This window comes from Nematolebias whitei, chromosome 9 (genome assembly GCF_014905685.2).
Source record: "Nematolebias whitei isolate Nwh7 chromosome 9, NemWhi1, whole genome shotgun sequence".
In the NCBI taxonomy this organism is placed as follows: Eukaryota; Metazoa; Chordata; class Actinopteri; order Cyprinodontiformes; family Rivulidae; genus Nematolebias; species Nematolebias whitei.
This window is the reverse complement of record NC_056506.1, coordinates 39450540-39473321: the sequence shown is the minus strand read 5'-3', so window position 1 is coordinate 39473321 and position 22782 is coordinate 39450540. Positions and strand designations below refer to the sequence as shown.

Here is a 22782-nt window from a genome sequence, read left to right as displayed (position 1 = left end):
CGCTTTCCTCTGTCCTCAATGTGCTTTGCCTTACCCTAGCTGCAAATTCTATTTAGACAAATCTGTGGATATATTAGTTAATATTTTTAGGTTGATGTGTAAATGTCTTTTTGAGCTGCAGTTTTATGTAACTCCTGTTTACTAGAAAAGGTGTCACATTTTACTGCACCTAACACTGATTTAAAATCTAGATTTTCTCTTACAATGTACAGCTTTGACACATTTTCAAAAGGTTATGATTTGTTTTTTTTAATTGAAGTTCCTTGCAGATTAAGATTAAGAGACATGTGCGTCAGTGTTTATGCAATATTTAACTTTTTCAAACATAAAAATAACCTGAGTTTCTCTTTTATCATTTTGTGAAGAATTTCCTGACAGGACCACCCTCGTCTCCAACAATGGCCTCCTCTTCATCAGTTGGAGACAGACAGCTGCACAGAATAATCACAGATCTACATGGTAATTAAGCTGTTTACACATATAAGTGAACCAGCCACTTCACTTTAACTGTCTCTTTTTAGCATCAAAACAGCTCTGATTAGTCTGCACAAACTAAGGTTGTACTGGAGGCTTGAATTGGGACTTGAGCGATCTAAATTTTGGTTAATGGGGTATGGCTTTGTTGTGATATTAAAACAGATATATACTGCATTATGATATATTTCTCAAAGAGAAATGTCATTTTTAAAACATGTTTTATGGACTATTTGCTGTTTTATTGATATAAATAGAATTGTATTTATATGTTAGTAGCTTTTGCCCTTTCTGTGCACAACATCAATTTGATGTATACCCCATGCTAATTCTTTCAATCTGCCCAGAATGCAGCAGCTCGTCTTTTAACAGCAACTAAAAAATATGAACGCATAACCCCTGTCCTGGCTTCTCTCCACTGGCTTTCTGTCCACTTCCGGGTTGATTTTTAAGATTTTTTTGCTTGTTTTTAAAGCCCCGTCTTATTTATGTGATCTTATTAACATCTACACACCAGTAAGAGCACTCCAGTCTACCAACCAGTTCCTCTTAGATGTCCCCAGATCCAAACTGAAATCCAGAGGTGATCGGGCTTTTGCGATTGCTGCTCCAAAATTGTGGAACAGTTTACCCGAGAATTTAAAGGCCGCTCAGACTGTTGAGACTTTTAAATCTTTGCTGAAGACTCATCTGTATTCCTTGGTATTTGATCCACACAGAGTCTGAACAAATTTTGAGCTGATTTTATTGTTGTGTGTTTGTATTTACTGTTAACTTTCTTATGTTTTTGAGCGGCACTAGATGCATTTTTTACTCTTTTTATCTGTCTTAACTGTAACGCACGTTGGTCAGCTTTTGTATTTTTTTGTGCTTTAGAAATAAATTGACATTGACAATTCTGCTTTTGCTCTTTTACTGTAGATGCTGTGTTTGAGTTGAGTAAAGAACATAAGGAATGTGGTGAACCCATAACGGACGACAGTGCCAACCTGCACAAGTTCTTCTATAAACTTGAATACCTTCTGCAGGTAAAAGTCTCTTATTGAATGTGGACAGTTTTTAATGAATGAAGTGGTGGATTTGTCTGATTTAAAGTTTGTTCTGTGAAATATTCATGATTATCTGAAAAAAATTAGAAGAAAATTTGTGTCAAGGTGAAGGGACGGATGTTATAATACACAGTAATGCACAAAAGTCTTATTTCTTCATATTTTACTTCAGTTTAGCCAAATCCTGTTGTAATGTTTTATAATGGTTTGGAAAAATAAATAGTTCTTCAGATTCTGAGAAGGTCTTAACAATTTCCTGCGAGATCAATAAAGTTCTGTCTTATCTTATCTTATTTGAAACAGTAGTGTGTGCACTCACAACTTAGCAAAATAAACAAACAAGCAAAATTACAATTTGATCCATCTTATAAAGGTCATCAGTCCTAATTTCACAAATTTTGGATCAACATTACAGAGCTTTCTGACATAACACAAAGACCAATAAACAGAAGTAGAGTTTATAAACAAATGTCATGCTGTTCTCCTTGTGCACAAACTCGAGCACAGAGTGGCAACATGTCAAAAGTAGAACCACAATTACCACTGACATGTGACAGTCAAAGGCATCTGTTTTTTTTTACCATATTTTTCGCCGTATAAGTTGCACCTTGTTGCATAAATTCAGCCTTTATTTAGACAGGTAAATCCCATTGAGCCTCGAGGACTCATTTACAAGAGAGACCTGATTTCAACAAAGAATGATGACAACAACGGACAGCAAGGACAACAGTAGACAGTTATAAAAAGGCATACAGATTTTTTTTTTTTTTACAAATAAGATGGCAAAAAGAGGAACAAAAACAGCTAGATTATGACATTGGAAATTGAAATTATAAATTATTATATTTGTTATAAATAACAATTAGAAATTGGCAAGTTCTGCAACTTATACACCGAAGCGACTAATATACATTTTTCCCCATATTTATAACCCAATTTTTGTCTGAGATCTGACGATTTCATTCGTACTGACATGAAAAATAATAAACATTCATTTTTGCAGCTGCTAGAGGGCCCTCGAGCATTATGGCAAGCCAAGTATCTCATTAATAGGTAAAAGTAGCTATTAATGAGACACTTGGCTTGCCATACAAAGCCACCTTACCTTAATCTCGCTTTGGAACTCCTGGAGCAAACATCAAATCAGCTGCATTTCGCCGCGCTGCCCAGGTGAAATGCAGCTGATTTGACCATTGAAGTGCATTTATTAAGAAAAAGTTCTACTGAGACACACCTTTACTATAATTTGGAGCAAACAAATAATTGTTTTTAAGTGTTAATCTTGTTAAATTCTTGTTAAAGTCATCCCATACGCACTCCCGCAGCTGTCATTTTTCTAGCCAATCGATTTTTGGCACAACACCGGCCCACATTTCCAGGTGGTCAGCGGTGACGCATAACAAACGCAACACGTCAGCGGTGACGCATAATAGATGCAACTTATTTATGTTTTTGTCCACTTTATTAGACATTTTTGGACTGATGCGACTTGTACGGCGTTGCGACTTTACAGCGGAAAATATGATACTTCCTCTGGGAATTTTTTTTATCTTACTCTGCTAATGTTAAAGCATAATAATTATTAGAAGTTAGAAAATAAGTGCAGGCAGCGTACTGGTTATAGTGCAATATTATGAGCAAATATTATTTAATTAGAGCCTGTTAGGTTGTACATATGTGCTCCACAATGAACACAAATACAGACACACAAAGCAGCATCTCTTTGTGTGTTTAAATATCAACATGCATATTAAAAAGGCCTGAGCACAGTTGCATTTCTCTTACATGTCACATTAGTTATATCCTACGTAGATATTTTTACTGTGACAGATGTGTTTTGTAATTCCTGTTTAATTATTTTAACAAGATGGTTTGGGCCTTTCAGTTTGACCAGAAAGAAAAGACAACCTTTCTTGGCCAGAGAAAGGACTACTGGGATTACTTCTGCGAGTGCCTGATTAAGATCAAAGGAGCTAACGATGGCATCCGTTTTGTTAAGTCCATCCCAGAGGTAATTTTTCTGTGTAGCACACACACACACACACACACACTTGATAGCCTGGGTGCCTTTGTCTTGCCATGGCATGCATCACAGGCACTCAAATGACTGCACAACACTGGTACTAATCCTTTGGCTAGTGAGGAACTGTAAGATGCTGCTAATTCACTTGCAGCCTTACACCTGGACCACCTGTGTCTCTGTGCCTGGAATTCACTGGGGTGAGCGTCATGCTGATCAAATTAGTTCAGGTTTTTGTTATAATTAACTTGTTCACTGGGTTAGAATATCATAACACGGACTATTATAAGTATGCTTTTAGAATTGTACGTTTTGGCAATGAACAAGCTACATCATTTTGTTTCTGATGGATTAGTGGATATACAAGTACTCGCATATTGTATATATTTTTTTATTTTTTAAGGTTTATTTTTCTTGTTTTACTCAATATTTTAGCTTATCAACTGTGAGAAACTGGTCAAATGAGCTATTTTTGATTTGATACATTTCAGTGATTTGTTTAAGTATACTGTAGTACTGTTGCTATTTAAAAACAGAGTTAACCAAAGATCTGTTTTAAAATGGACTGATAATTCTAAAGTTGTGAAATGTGGTTAACTAATTAGGCTTTTTCATTTGATCATTTTATCAAAACGTTAATTATATATTTGTCACAATGACTCTTCCTAAGGTCCTGTTTTTTCCATCCAAGCACAGTAAAACATAATTTTGTGTATTCTTTAATGTTAGAGTTTGAAACCATCAGATATTTATAATTGTATGCTTGAAAATTGTCTAAATAACAAAAAAAGTTAAATTATATGAACAATCATTTGAGTTACAGGAAGATGACTTCGTAAGTAAGCTATATTTTAACATCCATCCATTATCTTTACCCATTTATTCCTTTTCATGTCATGGGGGTCACTGGTGTTCATATCCAGCAGTCACTGTGTGAGAAGTGGGGGACACCTTGGACAGGTCTCTAGTCCATCACAGGGACACATAAAGACAAACGAGACAAACAACCATTCACTCTCTCACCTACAATTTAAAATTACCAATCAGTCTAGCATATGTTTTTGGTCTGTGGGAGGAAACTGGAGTACCTGGAGAAAATCCACGCATGCACGGAGAGAACATGCAAATTCCACCCAGAAAGGTTCCCGGCTGGGATTCGATCCAGCAACCTTCTCGCTGACGGGCAACAGCTCTACAAACTGTGCCATCGTGCGTATTTTAACATGAGAAGGTTAATTAATTAGTAAAGTCTGATTTATTCACAATAAGAAAATAAATGGTCTCGTTTCATGCTATTTGATTGTTTGTCACATTAATATTAGGCTTTTACACGAGTCGTCATGTTTTTTTTTTTTCCTCAGAAGTCAAAAACTTTAGTTGAATTCTGAAAATTATCATTTGAGGCCTTTGGTATTCCAGTTAAATCTTCCGTCACTGTTTTTGTATCCTTTCATCAGTCACACAATTAAACACGACCAGGAGCTCCAGCTGGTGTCCTTCTGGTAAATCTGTGAATGTGTCGTCTTACTTAAATCCCTTTATCTGCCAGTTTGTTGGACAAGCCATGGTTTCACATCGGCTCTGTACATTAAGTGTCTGTAGGGTGAGAAAACTGCACAAAAACAAATCAGCAGATAACTATTTTATTTTTGTTTATCACTATTCTTGAGTCAACTTTCACTCAGTACGCCACGTTACTTCCAGGTGGAAGCTTTTTTAGTTCGATGGGTATCTAATTAAATCAACTTGATAAAAATATTTCCTATCCTTGATGAAATTTTGCTTCAGAAAATATTCTTGCTGAATTGTAATAGAGTTCCTATATCAGAATCAGAATAAGCTTTATTATCATTGAACCGGGATACAGTGAAATTATGTTCGTACAGTCGTCCAGAAGACGGGCAGAGTGCACATTGCTGCTGCTATAATAGCGCGGCCCCTTATTCTTTATCAGAATACTTTTAGATAGAAAAAGGTAAAAGCCATGAGGATGGATAGTGGTATTACAAAAAAAGATCTCTTCACATCTTGTCCTATCGGGACATGATTTAAGATATTAAAAAAACTCTACCAGCAAGCACATTTATAAACACATTACATATGTATTTGATGTCAAGACATTGAAATTTGTCCATAAGCACTTTCAGATAGGCCACAGTTCTGATGTTGTTGTTCAGCCGTTAGTTCTGATAAGCCTGCACAGAAGTTCTCGGGGCGGGGGTTAGTTACCCATGTCCCAGGAGAAATTTGATAGTCGGCTCGTATCCGAGGCCAAACTGGGGAGTCAGATTCAGATAAGCCGCAATTGTTGCTTTTCTTCAGGCAGACCGTTGTTTCTTGTCAGCTGTAGATGAACAGATGCTCAGATATATTCATCAATTAACGCGGATTCCTCATTTTTCTGAACTGAATAAAACGTGCATTGAATTTAATGAAATGCAAACGTGAGACGTCATTTATGTTTGACCCATCAAAATGAATGCGGTCATTTATTTACAGAATCAAAGTTTAACATCAAACATTTACATTAATTTGGCAAATTATGAAAATAACAACATAAGCAATCAATCAGGAAAAATCATACGGCCATGATTTTTCCGTTGCTTCACCACAGACATTTATGAAACTGTACAATTATGATCTTTTACCCACACGGATGTGGATGAGCATTTTACACAGACATTTCTAAATATCTGGAAGAATATCTACTTGATAGAAAGTTTAAAGATGGGAAAGAAGTTTAGAGGGAGTAAAGATGGTATGGGAGGGGAAGTGTTCACCAGAATTGACACTCTCCATCAGAACCCAGCTCTCCCCGGTACGCTTGGTAGGAAACTTGACTCATTACCTTTCTGAGGTTAATCAGCAGATATGGAGCTCCGTTAACGCTACCTGTCCAGCGTCTCCTTAGGATGCTGTGAATCGTCAGAAGTAGTGGCGAGTGAAAATGTTATAATCCCATGGAACTCGGAAGAGCTCTGTTGTCATGTCAGGATCATCCCGTCTCTCACAGAACTGTCCAGCGCTAGGACATATCAGCACTGTCCGCGCCGCAGAACTTCTCCAACCAGCAGAACTCAACAGAATTTCTCCAGAGCTTCAACAGAACTGAGTAGTTTACGGATCTGAGTAGAGCAGGAAGTACCGACATTTTAAAGAGCTGTTTTCCGGTCCATCTGGGAGTATTCCCATTGGTCAGAAACAACCAGACGGGGTGTGTTTTGTGACGTAAAAGGTTAGAATGCAGCAAGAATTGTTATGGAAAGATCAGAAATGTTCTCACAGACAGAGAGAGTTTTGTTTTGGCGCGTTAAAGAAACAGGTGCCAAAACCTCTATATTTATGTCTGAGAGGATTCTAAAAACATGACCGTTCGTTCCAACAACTTGTTTTGCGTTTGACTCCAACCTTGGACCAACTTACACTTGCTCATTCAAAGGCAGAAATCAGAAAATGCATAAAAATCTGTAACAGACCTCAACATGAATTCTAACTTTGCATGAGAAAAAATCATTACACAGTTAATAAAATTGATTAGTTCACTGCAACATCTAAAATGGTTTGAACTAAAACACTTTGATTATCAACATTTGTAAAATAGTAATGATAATAAAAAGAGAGTGTTCTTTTCACTTGAATCTTCAAGAAAGAAAGTCTCAGGATGGGTGAACCTGTATTTCTGGATTCAAATCAATAAAATGACAGTTCCTGTCCCACAAGGTTCTTAAGGTCAAGGGTTTTGACCTTAGGCTTAGTCGTGACACCAGATTAAGTTCACTACAGTCTTGAGTCCTGCTGGAACTTTACCGATCCAAAATGGCCAGATTTATGGGTATTTCACTGGTCCGTGTTATGAGCCTTCTTCAAGGTTGTTCCCAACATGCTGGTGAGTCCTAGAAGCCGCAGGTGGCCTGTGATTCTCACAGATCGCCTCCATCCTATGGTTTAACTCGTAAATCAGCTGATTTTGGATACTCTTAGCACGAACCAAACCTTCACACAGACTCTGAAGCTTTGCCGTGGCCGAAACTGCTGCCGATGTCTTCTTCAAAAGTTGATTAAACAGAACACTGCCGATGCCAAAAAGAAGAAACCCTGCTATAATAAATCCAAATATATAAACGTCTTCGGCGTTCTCCTGAGACAGAACTGAGAGACACATCAGCTGCCAAACTCCCCATGGATCTCTGATGTACCCTGCAGCGTGAGTCTCAGTCGGACAAGCGGGTTCTTCAGGACCCTGTAATTTTGTTGAAAATATTATTCTGTTTTGGGGTAAACAATATAATTAAGTTACAAATAAAAAAGGTTTGCAGCCTTAACCAAGCAACTGGCATGACTCATGTGCAGGCAGTCTTACTGTAGCTCAACTTCCTTGTGTGAAGACGACCTGATTCTTATTGTTGATTGGAAAGAAAAAATGAGAACTAACTCAGCATGGTAGCTGCTGTCATTTCTGGATGTTTATGCTCAACATTCATATGAGTGTGTTTTTGTTTCCACAGCTGAAGACCTCTCTGGGGAAAGGAAGGGCTTTCATTCGTTACTCACTCGTCCACCAGCGTCTTGCTGACACTCTGCAGCAGTGTTTCATAAATCAAAAGATCACAAGGTCAGAGGTCACTTCAACACATATACAATTGTTTATCTTCTTTTAGTTGTGCTCGTGTTGTTTCTCCTCAGACGTGGAGTACTTTGTTCTGTATCCATTTTCAGGAAGTGAAACTTTCCCTTCCTGGTTTTTGTTTTATTTCTGTTTTTAAAAAGAAAAACAACTTACACCATAGATCCCTGTTCATTTCCTGTCTTCCGCTAAACCAAAAGTCATTTTCTTCATAACTTATTTGACATTTAATTCAGCGGGGCAGTTTGAAATAGCCAAAGTGTAACTGGTGTAAAACAAACATGGCGATGAATGAACTGTGTAAACTCTGGTTGTGTTTTCCTACTAAATTATTTTTTTATTTTATAATAATGGTGCTACTGAAGCTGAGAGGTAACTGCAAATCTTGTGCTTCTGTACAACAACGAGTTCATCATCAAGAGCCTGGAAGAGACGATCATGACAACTGACAAAATGTTCATTACAATGAATGTTTAGAAGCTGTACATTTATTCTAAATCCTACAAATGAAGAACTGGGATTTTTATGTAAGATCTTTTCCCCATGCTCATTACCTTTTTGATAAATAATAAGAGAAAAGAGGCAAGATAAGCCATTCATTTGTATTCATTTATACACATCAAGTCTTGTTGTAGCTGCTCAGTTTGTGCATGTAGTAGATTCTCTGCTCAGATATGGCACCACTCAATCATCAAATCAAGTCTCAAATAAACCCACTTTCCTTCTCAGGTGAGATTTTCTTTTTACCTTTTTAATTTATTCTTATTAGAGATCCAATTGAAATTGCTCTTTTGATGTGATTTTTTTTTTTTTATCAATGTAGCCTGACTGTTGTTGCATAAATGGAGTTGATCTAAGAAACTGGAAACTTTGGCCAGGATTAATTGGATAAATGCAGACTGTTTGTGGCGAGGCTGCAACACTTGGGTGCCATTAAATCCTTTTTCATGTGTTGGCAAGAAAAAAAGAAAAGAAATGGGATGTTTCCTGGATTCGAATACCAGCTATACAGTAGTCCCTCGTTACTTCGCAGTTTGTTTTTCGCGGACTCGCTCTATCGCGGTTTTTCAAAGTAAGATTGGACATGACACAATCGGCTGATTGATGGATGAGCCGCACGATCGGCATGGAATTTTTATTTAAAATAAATTATTTTAAATTATTTAGCACCTGTGTGCAGCCCACAGCTGTGGGAGAAGCTTCCTCCCGCAGCTGATCAGCTGATCTCCATGCAGAGCGGAGAAGTGAACGTGGCCGAGAGTGCAGCCAGAGGCAGAGAGCTGAAATCATGACGTGCTGTGCTCTTTTAGAGCGTTCATTTTCACTTATCGCAGGGCTTCAGGGTAGGGATACCCCGCAATAAACGAGGGACTATTGTATATGTTTTTTCTTCTGAATTCTCGTTATTTTTTGTTTTGCTTGCAAGCATTTGTGCTGTATTTTTTTTTCCAGAAACATTTAGACTTCCTGTTTGTCCGTTGAGTTTATCTTATCTTAAGTTGCTTTACTGTAAACATACTTGTTGCACATAAAATGTGCGTTTCCTTCACGGCGTTCTGTTTAATTTTTGTTTGTGTTTTATATCTACAGTGACTGGTATTATGTCCGGAGCCCATTTCTTAAGCCTCCCCTCACTGCTGACATAATCAATCATCTTTATGAACTCAACCAGATCCAGTTTGATGTGGCAGCCAGAGGTTACGACCTCGATGCAGACTGGCCATCATTTGCAAGGTAAGGTAACCGGCACCTGCTGGATGTTTCTTTTCTTTTTCTCTGAGGAAAACAAATGTTTTGTTGTTCATTTATTTTATAAAGACGTTTTTTTTTTTTGTGCGTGTGTGCGCGTGTGCGCGTGCGTGCGTGTGTGTGTGTGTGTGTGTGTGTGGTGAGAAAATACACGTGAGAAAGGCTTTAGGTGTTGACAATGTTTAAAGTGCTGGTCTTGTTTCCTCTGGTTTGCATCTATGTCATGTCTTCGGACTTTCATTATCAGCAAACCGCTATCAGAAATCTTAAAATATAATTAAAGAAAGCAAATTCTAAGATAACCCTAATTTATTAATTTGGTAACACCCTTAGATACATTGTATGCTAAAGTGTTTAACAGCATTTTTTATGAAGGCTAGAATTACATTAGACAATGATCTTTGCTGCTTTTTGTAATTTATTTTTAGTAAGTGGCTGTGACAGGTTTTTGTTCTGCTTATTGTTTCTTTGGAATAGGCTGAAGTTGAATTTCACAAAAGCACACTTTGTTTTTTCTCGTTACGTTAAAGGAGGATGTGGTTTATTAAACCAGTGTCATGACAGCACCAGAGAATGAAGTGTCATTATTTCAGTGGCTTCCAGCTCTAGTTTTTTTCTAAAAATGTTACATACATAAGGTTTGTTCAAATTCAGAAAAATGGATGAAACTCTTTTGATCAGGACAGAAACTTTGCTTTCAGACTGCAGGCTTACTTGTGGTTCCTAGAGTTTCCAAAAGTAGGATGGGAGGAAGATCTTTCAGTTATCAGGCTCCTCTCTTATGGAACAAACTTCCAGTTTCTGTCCATGAGTCTGACACATTGTCCAGTTTTAAGATTGGGATTAAGACTTTTCTTTTTGATAAATCCTGTAGTTACGGTTGGCTTGTTATGCTGCTATAGGCATAGACTACTGAGGGCAAATTTTCATTCATTCAACCTTTATTTAGACAGGTAAGTCCCATTGAGCCTCGAGGACTCCTTAACAAGAGAGACCTGATTTCAACAAAGAATGATGACAACAATGGACAACAGCGACAACAATAAACAGTTATAAAAAGTCATACAGATTTTTTTTTAACAAATAGGATGGCTAAAAAAAAGAAAAGTAACAAAAAACAGCTAGATTATAAGGCGAATGTAGAAAACTAAAAACAGGAACATGTCTGCATTGGTCCCTGCCAGGAGTCCAACAGATTCTTAAAGCCACTTAGAGAGGTCAAGGTCGAGAGCTTCAGATCTTTTTGTAAGATATTCCAGGAAACAGGAGCGGAGTAGGAGAAGGCCCTTTTGCCTAGTTCAGTCCTTGCTGAGGGAACACTGCAGGTAATAATGTCCTGAAAGTGCATGCTGTAGCTGCACTCACACAGAGACATGTAGGAGGAGATGTATGAAGGCAGCAGACGAAGAAGTGATTTAAAGATGAAAATGTACCAGTGAGAGAGTCTGCGTGAAGTTAATGGCCAGTTAACCAGTGAATACAGGGTGCAGTGGTGGGTATGATAATCACAGCCAGTTATGAATCTTAGTGTGCCATGATAGACAGCATCCAACATCTGCAGGGTTCTTGTAGGAGCATTCGTGTAAATAATGTCACCGTAATCAATGGAGGGAAGGAAGGTCACAGGTACAAAGTGTTTCCTAGTATTCAGAGTTAGACAGGATTTGTTTCTGAAAAAGAAACCCAGTTTAACTTTCAGTTTCTTTACTAGGTTTTCCACATGGTGCTTAAAAGAGAGATGCGAGACGACCAATATACCCAAATATTTATAGGAATCAACAAACTCAATGGGGACACCATTTGAGGATGAAATCAGAGGAAGAACTGCTGGGACCAACTTCCTATTTGAAAAAAGCATCCCTTTGGTTTTGTCGGCATTTAGGACAAGTTTGAGGTGGAACAAATTTGTCTGGATGTTGTCAAATGCAGATTTCAAAAAGCTGGAAAGCCTTTTCAACTGTTTTAGCTCGACAGTAAACAACAGTGTCATCGGCATAGAAATGTATGGATGCATCAGGGATGTTTTTACCTACATTACTAATGTAGATTGTAAAGAGGGTGGGTCCTAAGACTGAGCCTTGTGGTACACCATTGTTGACTGTTAAATAACTAGAGAAAGTACCATTATGTTGAACACATTGCCTCCGGTCTGAGAGATAGTTAGAGAACCAACCAATGGTGTGATCTGAGAAACCAATTTCTGAGAGTTTATGACACAAGATGTTCTGATCCACAGAGTCAAAAGCTTTAGACAGGTCTAAGAAAAGTGCAGCACAATAATCCTTAGTATCCAGTGCTACAACAACGTCATTAAGAACCTTCAGTGAAGCAGTTGTTGTGCTGTGTTGTTACCTGAAACCAGATTGAAGGCGAGATAAGATGTTAAATTAGTCCAGGTAATTTTTAATTTGAGAGTTTATTAGTTTTTCTAGAACCTTGGCTAAAATGCAGAGTTTAGAGATTGGTCGATAGTTGTTCAGTGAGGTGGGGTCACCTCCCTTCAGCAAAGGAAGAACTAAGGCTGTTTTCAAAGCATCTGGAATGGAGTTTTGGCTCATGGAGAGATTGAAGATGTGGGTCACAGGGACTGTGATGATATGAGCAGCCAGCCTTAAGAAATAATGTGAAAGTTCATCTGGACCTGCAGATTTTTTAGGATCAAGATCTTTTAACAGTTTATTGACCTCACAGACTGAGAATAGAGAAAAAGAGAATGTGTGATTAACTGAGGATTGACTTGTAGGAGGGATTTGATTTGTATAAGTTTGGTTATTAAGTGAAGTGGCTGTTTTTCCATTAGTAACTGTGTCAAATAAAGAACTAGAAGCAACAAAATGTTTGTTGAAACAGTTCAGGATCTCGTGCTTATTTGACACAGGAACAGAGTTAATGAGAAGTTGTGATGGGAGGTCAGATGATTGGGGGGTGCCTGAAAAAGATTTGATGGTTTTCCAGAATTTGATTGACCTCATTTACTTAAATTAATTGTTAAAATTGAATAGTTTTCATTTGATACTATTTCTATCAACGTGATTCTTGACCTGCCATTGTGTATCTGTTCCTCCTTCCGGTTCCTCTCAAACCCAGCTGGTTGAAGCAGATGGTCGCTTGTCTGGAGCCAATTTCTGCTAAAGGTTTCTTCCTAATGAGGGAGTTTTTCCTTTCCACTGTTGCCTGTGTGCTTGCTCAAGATGAGAGTTCTGCAATGGAGTTAAATTCAAAGCAGTCTGCTCCTCGGATAAATAATAATGTTAAATTATTTTTTATGTATATGAATGTTTCTGTTCAGTGCCCTGAGACGACTTCTGTTGTAACTTGACGCTATATAAACGCTTGTATGGATGCTCTGACTGTGATGTTAAAGTAATTTTAAGGCCCTTTTAAAATTTAATTAAGGTTTATCCTCTTTAATTTGTCTCTTTTTATGTTTAGCACTTGAGCTCTGTTTTACAAAGTAACTCTTGTGTTTGTGTTTTTATCACATGAAAGGCGAACCTTAGGAGCTGCCTCATCTGCTTATTTGTGGAAGCCTCCAAGTCGTTGCTCCAGCATCAACAGCCTGGTTAGCAGCGTTTCACACTCTCAGGTAATCTGATTATTAGCTGTGAATTAATAGAGTTAAAAACGAACAAAAAATGGCTACATGTGATAAGTGTTTACAGCATATGACAATAGATCTCCTTTCTCTGTTTCTTGGTTCTGACCAGGCACGGGAGTGTCCTCCAATTCCAGACGTGAATCAAAGTCTGCTTGGTGAACTTAGAGGCTTAGGGGAACCGTCTGCTTACAGCATTTCAGAAACTCTCCGCATTGAGCTTGATCAATCTGAGCTTAGACAGCGTGAGCTTTTGGTACGGGTACAGGAGTTGGACCATGAAGCTGCTGAACTCCGAGTTGTTGTCAAAGACCTTCACAAGCAGTTGTCTGTCCTTTCAGCATCTAAAGCTGCCAAGTTGAATTCAGAAACAGGTCTTGAGAACAGAGTAAATCACCACCTCGGAGAATCGGCTATTGCCGATTTGCATGAGAGACTTACGGCTGCTGAGGATAAAAACATGGAGCTTCTTTCTAAGTTAGACGAGGCTCTCAATGAAAAGGGGCAACAGACAGCTAGCTACTGTGATTCAGCCTGGAAAATTCAGGAACTCCTAGAGAAAGTTAAGACTGCAGAGGAGGAGAGGTTAGAGACAAAGAGAGAGGTCGAGGACAGGGCCAGACACTCGGAGCATTTGTCACAGCAGCTAAAACTCAGAGAAGAAGAGTTGAGGCACAGTGAGGAGAAACTGGCCAAAGTGACAGCCAGTGCTCACAACGAAAGAGAAGAGGCGCTTGCACGATTGGAGGAGCTCCAAAGCGTGGTCAGTCGAATTCAAGGTGCACTGACTTTAAAAGAGAAGGAGACAGGAAACTTAAGGGCACAGTTCCAAGACGTGCAGGCCTCTTTGGACTGCAGGGAAAGACAAGCAGAGGAACTGAGGAAAAGACTGCAGGAAGAGAGAGACGAGGTAGTGCAGAGATGTGGTATGAGCTGTGAGGAGCTCGAGAACCAGATGTTGGATTTAAGAAGAACTTTAAAGAACAAAGAAAAAGAACTAGCTGCTAGTTCTGAACATGTCAGACATTTAGAGGAGCAGTTAGAGAAGCTGAACGTTGGGAGAGAAACTCTGTGCTCTCAAGTTGATGATGCTGACACCATTTTATGTAATGAAATTGAAAGCACTCAGGACTACAAAACCCAATGCAGCAATCTCATGGAAATGAACACAAAGCTTCTCCAAACCCTTAACAAGAGTGAAACGAGCCTTGCAGAGCTGACTGAGAGCCGTGCTGCCCTTTTAGAGCAGCTGGCTGCTTTGAAAGCCTCTGAGAAGCACCTGACAGGTAGAATAGAAATGGCAAATATGAATGTAAAAGACAGAGAAAATAAGCTTTTAGATGAAAACCTGCATCTTGAGGAGACGGTTCAGAGGGCTTGCTTTCAGAAGGAAGAATCAGATGTTCAGGTAAAGAAGTTAGAGCAGGAAAACCTGAAGCTTTTAGATGCTCAGTCCTCACTGCATACACAGTTAACTGCTACTCAAGAGAAGCTGGAGCTGCTGACTTCCAAAAATGTCATGTTAGAGAAGAGCCTTACAGTCTCCCAAAGAGGTCAAGCAGAGTTACTTGAGACACTCCAGGGATCTGAAGATAAGCCGAGAGCCCAAACTGTGAATTGCAGCATCCTGCATGCTCAAACAGACGAGCTGGAGAGCAAAACTGGAGAGCGTCACCGTGTAAAAAGAGCTGCAGAATGCACTGAAAAAATGCAAAAGCATGATGGTGAACATCAGACCTCCTCACTAAAGAACAAAGAGGCCCCAATCAGGCTGGCCATAGCTGAAGCTCAGTTGGAGCTCAACGTAGGGGAAGTAGCCAGGCTAAGAGAGGAGGTGGTGGAGCTCAGGGCTCAGCTGCTGGCAAGAAATGAGGAGAAGATAAAAGTCCAAACCCTGCAAGAGGTGACAGAGGCCTCCAGAGAGGATCTCTGTTTTTTAGTGGACCAGCTGAAGGCCCAGGTAGAAGAGCTAAACCGCCGACACGTTGATGATATTCTTAGATCTCGAGAGCATGAGGAGGCTCTTATCTGTGAGCGTGACTGTGAGGCCCAGGCTCGAGCAGGTCTGGCTGCGGAGCTGACGAGCTGCAGGGAGGAGCTCGATACGCTGAAAATGAGCTACGAAGCCTTATGTCTGGAGAACAATGAATCGCAGGAGGCACTTCACCGAGCCAACACGGAGACAGCCGAGTTCGGTGTGAACGTCTGCATGCTGACCGCTGAGAAAGAGGAGGCTCGTCTGCGCTGGGAGGACCTGTCAACAAGGCTGCATGAACTGGAGGAGGAGGCAGCTCAGGAGGCGCAGAGACTGAACACCTGCTTAAAGCAGCTACAGCAAGAGAACTCTGAGCTGCATAGTCAGCTCTGTAACAACGAGAATCTGCTGGCTGTCAAGCAGAAACTGCAGGCCGAGCTGAACGAGGCCCAGCAGGAAGTGGAAACGGCACGGAAGACGACTCAGGAGGAGATTCAAGTTCTTCAGCTTGAACACAGCAGCCAAGCCACATCCCACAAAAAACAACTACAGGTCAGATATGTGACAAATTTAAAGGCTATAATATAGAGCATGTTTTAAATGCACTTTTCTTTCTTATGTTATATCTTATTTAGATTCTACATGAGCAAACTCCTTTGTGTAGGGCACTGAGCTCACCTGGAAAAAAACATGACATAAAAATTATCTGCAAAACGCAGTAGATTTATTATAATAATAAGTGACTTGAGAAAATTAGTTTACTGTACTGCAAACACAACAAGCTAAAGTAAGACATACATTATGTTATTAGTTAACCTGAGGCCTGTTCTATAAAGCAGGGTTCATTATGAAAGGTTTTACATTCAGTTCTTTATTCACTAGGAATATTTGTCATCTTGTAATGCTTAAATTTTATGCATGTATTGTCAGCCTTATATGATATGATTTTGTCCCAGAAGGTGAATCAGGAGTTGCAGGAAATGAAACTACAGCTGGTTACGGAGCAAGAGAAAGCTGACAGATTAGAAAGCAAACTCGAGCAGGTGGAGGTGAGTTTACTCTGCTGTCTGGGCAATGATATGAATATCCAAAGTACTGAAGAAATTTTTTGGATGAAAGGCGAAATGTTTCTACAATTTTTTTGTCTTTTGAGCCCGTCCAGAGGACCAGACTTAACTTTTTTAGATGGATATCCAAAGTACTATTAAAAAAAAACTGCAGTAGTAAAGGACATTCTGTTTGCAAAGACAAACCTTGACTTTCTGTTGTTGTTGTTTTTCTGAAATGTTAAAAGCCAAATACAGCTGTTGTTTTCTTTGGCAAAAAGTACAAATTATACAGGTGCTGGTCATGAAAATAGAATATCGTGAAAAAGTTGATTTATTTAAGTAATTCCATTTAAAAAACTTGTATATTATATTCATATTACACACAGACTACACAGTTCACAGAATTTGGGGTTTTCATTAGTTGTCAGTTATAATCATCAACATTAAAAGAAATAAACATCTGAAATATATCAAATCTGTGTGTATTGACTGAATATAATGTACAAGTTTCACTTTTTGAATGGAATTACTGAAATAAATCAACTTTTTCATGATATTCTAATTTTATGACCAGCACCTGTATATTTTTGAGTGGTTACTTTTTCGAAATATGATTTATTATTGACATTAAAAAGTTTGATCAGGGTTTTAAAAAGCCACATTATATTTTTCCTCTGTGGTATGGACATTGGTTAAACATGGTGACAGAAACAACATATTTGTAGACAAGTAAATAAAATGACCTGCTTTAACACTAGAGATTTTGGACTATAATACTACATACGCTCTGTTAAAATGTAACACCTCATATAGGTGTGGCACAATGAGAACCACACAACAAAAACTCGTAAATGAATAGTTGGGGAAAGCAAACAGCCACGCTGCAGCCTGCATCAACAGCCGAGTAAATATGCTGCTCACACCTGCAGGTGGTTGCAATAATTGCAAGTGAGGTTCCTACCTGAAACAACAGATTTGCACAACTTGTAACAAAGCACAGATTTCAGTTGAGTTGTGTTAAATGTTAGATGCAGTAATCATAATGTCATAGTCACAAGCGTACTCATAAAGACCCCAAAAATTATGTGCTTTTCTGCTGTACTGATCGCAGGCTGAGAATCAGAGATGTAACCAACAGATTGAGGAGAAAAACATCCAGATGGCCGAGTCGGCAAATCTCATCCTGCAGAAAGAAGATGAGATAAACCATCTGAAAGAAAATTTATCAAGGTGAGATACGGTGTTTATAATCACACTTTCTGAGCAAAATGAAACAGCTTTGATTAAAGCTTCTTTTTTTTTTATCTTGTGTATTTTTAATCTGGCTTCATGTATAATTTTTACAATCTGCTGATGTTTTTCAAATTTGAGCTTAAAAATAAGACTGAGATGATCTCTGCCAAAGCCACCTGGGATTCTGCCTGTGTTTTTGGACATGCCATGAGTCGGCTTGTTTACTCGCTGATTGCAGGTCTGAGGCTGGTCTGGCAGCAGCTCAGCGGGTCTGTCAGGAGATGGCTGAAAATTTACGGAAGGTCACTCAGGACAAACAGAGCTTTGATCTAAAGGCAGCTGCTGAACTTGATGATCTTTATCGAACCAAAATCAATTTGGAAGAAAGACTTGTGGAGCTCATCAGGTATATTAGGCTCATCATTAATTTTGTTTACTCCATGACATTTGTCATTAAACATTGACTTTTTGATTTTGATTTGTGTACTGTCTTGCTTTAGTTTTTGATTGATCCGTATGCCAATATGCTGTTGGGGTTGCTGTCTCGCTACGTATTGTAAAGTGCCATTTCTGAGGGCTGTAAAAACACTTGTTTGTGTTCCTTGCAGGGAGAAAGATGCACTTTGGCAAAAGTCGGATGCCCTGGAGTTCGAGCAGAAACTGCGGGACGAGGAGACAGAGCGAGACGTCCACTATTGTATAGGATGTCACACTCAGTTCAGCTGGTGGCTCCGCAAATACAACTGCAGGTCACAAACTTCTCTGTACAAAGAAATATAGTCTTTTGTTAAGCAGCTTAATACATTTTAATGGTGCTTCTTGTTAGATGCTTTTTTTAAATTCTTCCAAAATATTTAACTACTTTCATACTTTTCAAACCCCTGATGTTCAGACAAATCGGTACAGCATTATACAGCCTTCCAATTTGTTCTGCAAGATACAGACTTTTGTAATCAAAATGCATTGAGGTAAACGCAGATAAACGTCATAGGAACTCTTTCCTGAAGCCTAACATTTCACTTCCGCTCTAGAGTTATGAACTATATATATATTTTGTAAAGCTATATATCCTCTTCTTCAGCCTGGTCCTCTTTGTCTAAGACAATAATTGTAACTATGGTGACTGAATTCATTATTGTATTGGTTAATACAGCTGATTTGCTAAAATGCTCATTTTAATCAAAATAAACTTTTTTTTCATCCATTGTGTAGCTGAATAGACCATCATAACAAAACCAAAAACTCCCTTTTTTATTTTAATGAGTGAAAAATAACTACACGTTATAAATTTGTCAAGCAGTTTAGCCCTCCAACTGGTGGTGCCGTATAACATTTGGAAAGACAGCTTTACATAGCCATGACCTTCGGTACATGCAGATCTGTGCAGATACCAGCAAATCACAGATTGTTGAGCTCTCGAGATCAAATCTGAAAAGAAAAAAACGACTAAAGTTTGATGCATTGGAGAGATGTTTTCAAATATAATAATGTTTTATGCATGACTTCTCTTTACATACACTTCTATAACTTGCCACATCCTTTCTTGTGTTTTATACAACTGAGATGTTTTTTGCTCACACTGTGTCTTTGTCATGTTATGTCCTCCAGGCTGTGTGGGCGTCCCTTCTGCTACTACTGCTGCAGCAACACAGTGAGCACCCAGCAGGGCAGCGGCAAAGAGCGCTGCTGTCAGTACTGTTACAACCAGCACAGTGCTGTAGTTGAGCGCCACCCACAGGTGGAAGTGACCCACAGCACCCCAGGATCACCATTCAGCCGCTTGCTGCAGACTACCCGATCACTGGCTGGTGTTGCAGGTGCTACAACGCCCAGTGTTTTATATCAATGGGCACTTTTAATGGAGGCTGATAGTGTCTTGATACACACAGTGCAATAAGAATATAAATGCATCAACAAAGCTGATGTCTACTTTTCAGGGGGAGAGGAAGGAGAAAAGCCAGACGATGGTGTTTTTGATATTATCACAGAGGAGGAAGTGAGCGGTGTTAGCAACAATCACTCTTTCACCTCTGCCTGCTCTCCTGGACATGACCAGCAGGGGGCGCCACAGCTGTAAATATCTCACATTCACAATAAAAAGCACACAGCAACAGGATTTATAAACTGCAGCATGACGTACTAATACTAAGCATCAAAGCAGATTTGGTCTTAATTTTTATACCACCTTTTGCAGCACTTCTACGAGTACAAGTCTAGAAATGTTTGCAGCAGAGAAAACAATAGGGGCAACATATTTAAAAGACAGATTTTACTAAAATACAATTTTGTGGCAGTTATGTAAACACAGATCAATATCAACAATATGATCTTTGACACATTAAGAAAAAATCGTATTAGACAGAAAGTGGGGTTTATGGCTAAACACATGCTTGTGCTGATTCTCTGAATAAATAAAAAGAAGAACCAGTACATGGTTGTATAAAAATGCATTTGTTTGTATGTTTTTTTTATATTTGCACTCCTTCAGTTGTTACAAAACCTAACCTGATCTAACCTTCACTGAAATAACTTTTTAAATTTTAAAACATTTTAACCAAAAGAAACATATGCGCAAGCTTACAAGAACCTTCAAGTCTCACTCATTACAGCAGCCTGCTGGTTTTAGTATGACTCATGTGTCCCTGGCATCACATATGTTCATTTAGTTCATGTTTTAAGTTAATTTTCACGATGCATTGTCATTTATTTGTTTGATTAGAAACAGCAGTGCGAGCACAGGAGACATCCCTTCAGAAGACGCCGAGGACCTCAGCACTGCTGTACAGGATGCAGAGATCTGCCTACTGAAGTCTGGAGAACTCACGTACGTTTCCGTCAAAGTGAAAACATATTTGGAAAAACCACAAGCGAAGCAGATTTGTGCTTACAATACCACGTTTGACGTTAGTCCTGAAGAGGAAGTTTCTGTGAATGTTTTGAGCTTAATTGAAAGTGAAAACTTAAAATATTAGGTGTGTTATAAGTGACTTCTCTGAATATGTTTACTTGTGTTGTGTAAGTGGAAAAGTGGAAGTGGGTTTGTTTTGTGGGAATAGAAAAACCTTAAAGTGTCAGAAGCCATCTGCTTCGTCGAGGAGCTGCTAAGCAACAAGCTAAAGCCTTCAGCTGCAGCTAAAATATATTTCAGGAGTCCAGACGATGTTTTCTGAATGGTGGGGCTATTTTTGAGTCGCAACCTTTAGGAACAATCACTTTAAATAAAACTGGGTAAAAATAATGTAATAATACTATTGACTTGCCCAAACCCTGTGTTTGTAGGTCAAGGCAGTACAAATTTCATACTTACAAAATATGAAGGTTTTTTTTTTTGCATTAGTATCACTTAGACTCGAAGCTTAAAATGAATGAACTCTTAAAATGTAAAACTGGAATGTTGTTAGCGGTCAGCCTGTATAATTAAGTTCTTATCTCTGTAGATGTTTAATAGATGGCTTCATACTCAAATGCAATTGCAATTATTTTACTGAATCAGCAGCCTAAAATAGAAGCATGCAGTTCATTTTGGGTTGAAATGTACTGTAGTAATCGTATTATATTGATTACTGTAACATGCATGAGATGTAAAATTAATCTCTATGAACAGATTGTCTGGATTGAGCTTTTAATTTGAAGAACGCACCAAGTCTCTCAGCTTAGATCATCTCCTACAATACACCTAGTCTTACCATGCTGGCAAAAGTGTTTGGCCATAGTTCCTTTAAATTTTCTTCTGCAGAGCAAACTACTACAAGAGAGGGTTGATCATGAAGTTGTTTCTTTTACACTTTTAAAGAAACGTGTTTAAAATTCAGCTTATCCAATAATAACTTTTGATTTTGAGTAGAGTAGATTTATGTTTGCATTTCCGTCTAATAAAAATCTTTCATTTGGGAAGCTGTGATTTGTTGTGTTTGTGCTGCAGGCTCTCTGTCCCATTCACGGTGGACGACATCTCGGGGTTTGGGGACAGCTCCCGGGAGCTTTTCATCAAGTCCAGCTGTTACAGCATCATCTCCATCACCATGAACCCTCCTGGCCCCACTGTCTCCTGGACCTTTACCTCTGAACCAAAGAGCATCTCCTTCAGTGTGGTCTACAGGGAGAATGCAGAGACCCCCCTGGAGCAGGCTAAGGTGAGAGCATCTGTTTCAACGTGGATGTGCAGTGCATCATGTCTGAGAAAGGTGCTGGTTCCATTTCAGATCCAGGGATCAAGGCTGACTGGCTAAACATGACGGACACGCCCAAGTTAAAGCTGATATAAGGAAACAATAAAACAGAGATAAACATGTCATTCCTCAGGATGGATTTACCTAGTAATAACACAATTCACCCCAAGAGTTTGTTGAGCTGTCTTGATAAAAACTTTCCAGTTTTAGTTTTCTTTCATAGCTCCCATGGTGTAACAGATATTGTTATCAAATAGCTTGTTAAAGTGACTAAATGAAAAACAGTGTTTTCATCAGAAAATAAGAGAAAAAATGATGATGCTGAATGGAGATGTTGCTTCAGTGCTGATGGGGCAACTGTTGGCAAACAGTGACAATATATAAACTTGTTTCTACTGACTTTGTATGGAGAATAACAAAGGTTGCTGCAGGTTTAAACCATGCAAAATGTCAGCAAAACATCTTTAAGATGCAGGAACTGAGACAAGAATAGTGTTTCTAATTCTAATTGGGAGTGGTGGCGCAGAGGTTAGAAGGTAGGACAGTGATCGGAAGGTCGCTGGTTCGACTCCCCGGACCAACAACATCAAAATGTGGGTGGAAAAGGTGAAACTGCCTCCACCCTCATTTGCCCCACTCTGGGCCCTCGAGCAAGGCCCTTAACCCCCACCATCTGCTCCCAAACAGGAAAATGAGTCACTGTGACTCAATGAGACTATCTATATAAATAAAAAAATAAATAAAAAGTGCTTCTAATCCCTTGTGTGAACATTACAGTAGTTCCTCGGTTCGTTTATCGCGGACTCGCTCTATCACGGTTTTTCGAAATAAGATTGGAATTATAT

At 38.9% G+C, this 22782-nt stretch overlaps 1 protein-coding gene across 1 annotated transcript in view; it reads left to right on the top strand.

Moving 5' to 3' along the window:
• Nucleotides 1–398: 398 nt before the first annotated feature.
• Nucleotides 399–22782, top strand: part of LOC119415184 (FYVE and coiled-coil domain-containing protein 1) — a 23114-nt gene continuing 730 nt past the window's right edge. The window contains exons 1-15 of the mRNA XM_037682339.1: nucleotides 399–459; nucleotides 1396–1502; nucleotides 3409–3534; nucleotides 8049–8155; nucleotides 9758–9901; nucleotides 13406–13502; nucleotides 13624–16038; nucleotides 16443–16535; nucleotides 17647–17765; nucleotides 18007–18174; nucleotides 18377–18517; nucleotides 19377–19585; nucleotides 19706–19841; nucleotides 20488–20592; nucleotides 21691–21901. Of these exons, the coding sequence (XP_037538267.1) occupies nucleotides 399–459; nucleotides 1396–1502; nucleotides 3409–3534; nucleotides 8049–8155; nucleotides 9758–9901; nucleotides 13406–13502; nucleotides 13624–16038; nucleotides 16443–16535; nucleotides 17647–17765; nucleotides 18007–18174; nucleotides 18377–18517; nucleotides 19377–19585; nucleotides 19706–19841; nucleotides 20488–20592; nucleotides 21691–21901 (4239 nt within the window). The remainder of the gene's footprint in view (nucleotides 460–1395; nucleotides 1503–3408; nucleotides 3535–8048; nucleotides 8156–9757; nucleotides 9902–13405; nucleotides 13503–13623; nucleotides 16039–16442; nucleotides 16536–17646; nucleotides 17766–18006; nucleotides 18175–18376; nucleotides 18518–19376; nucleotides 19586–19705; nucleotides 19842–20487; nucleotides 20593–21690; nucleotides 21902–22782) is intronic.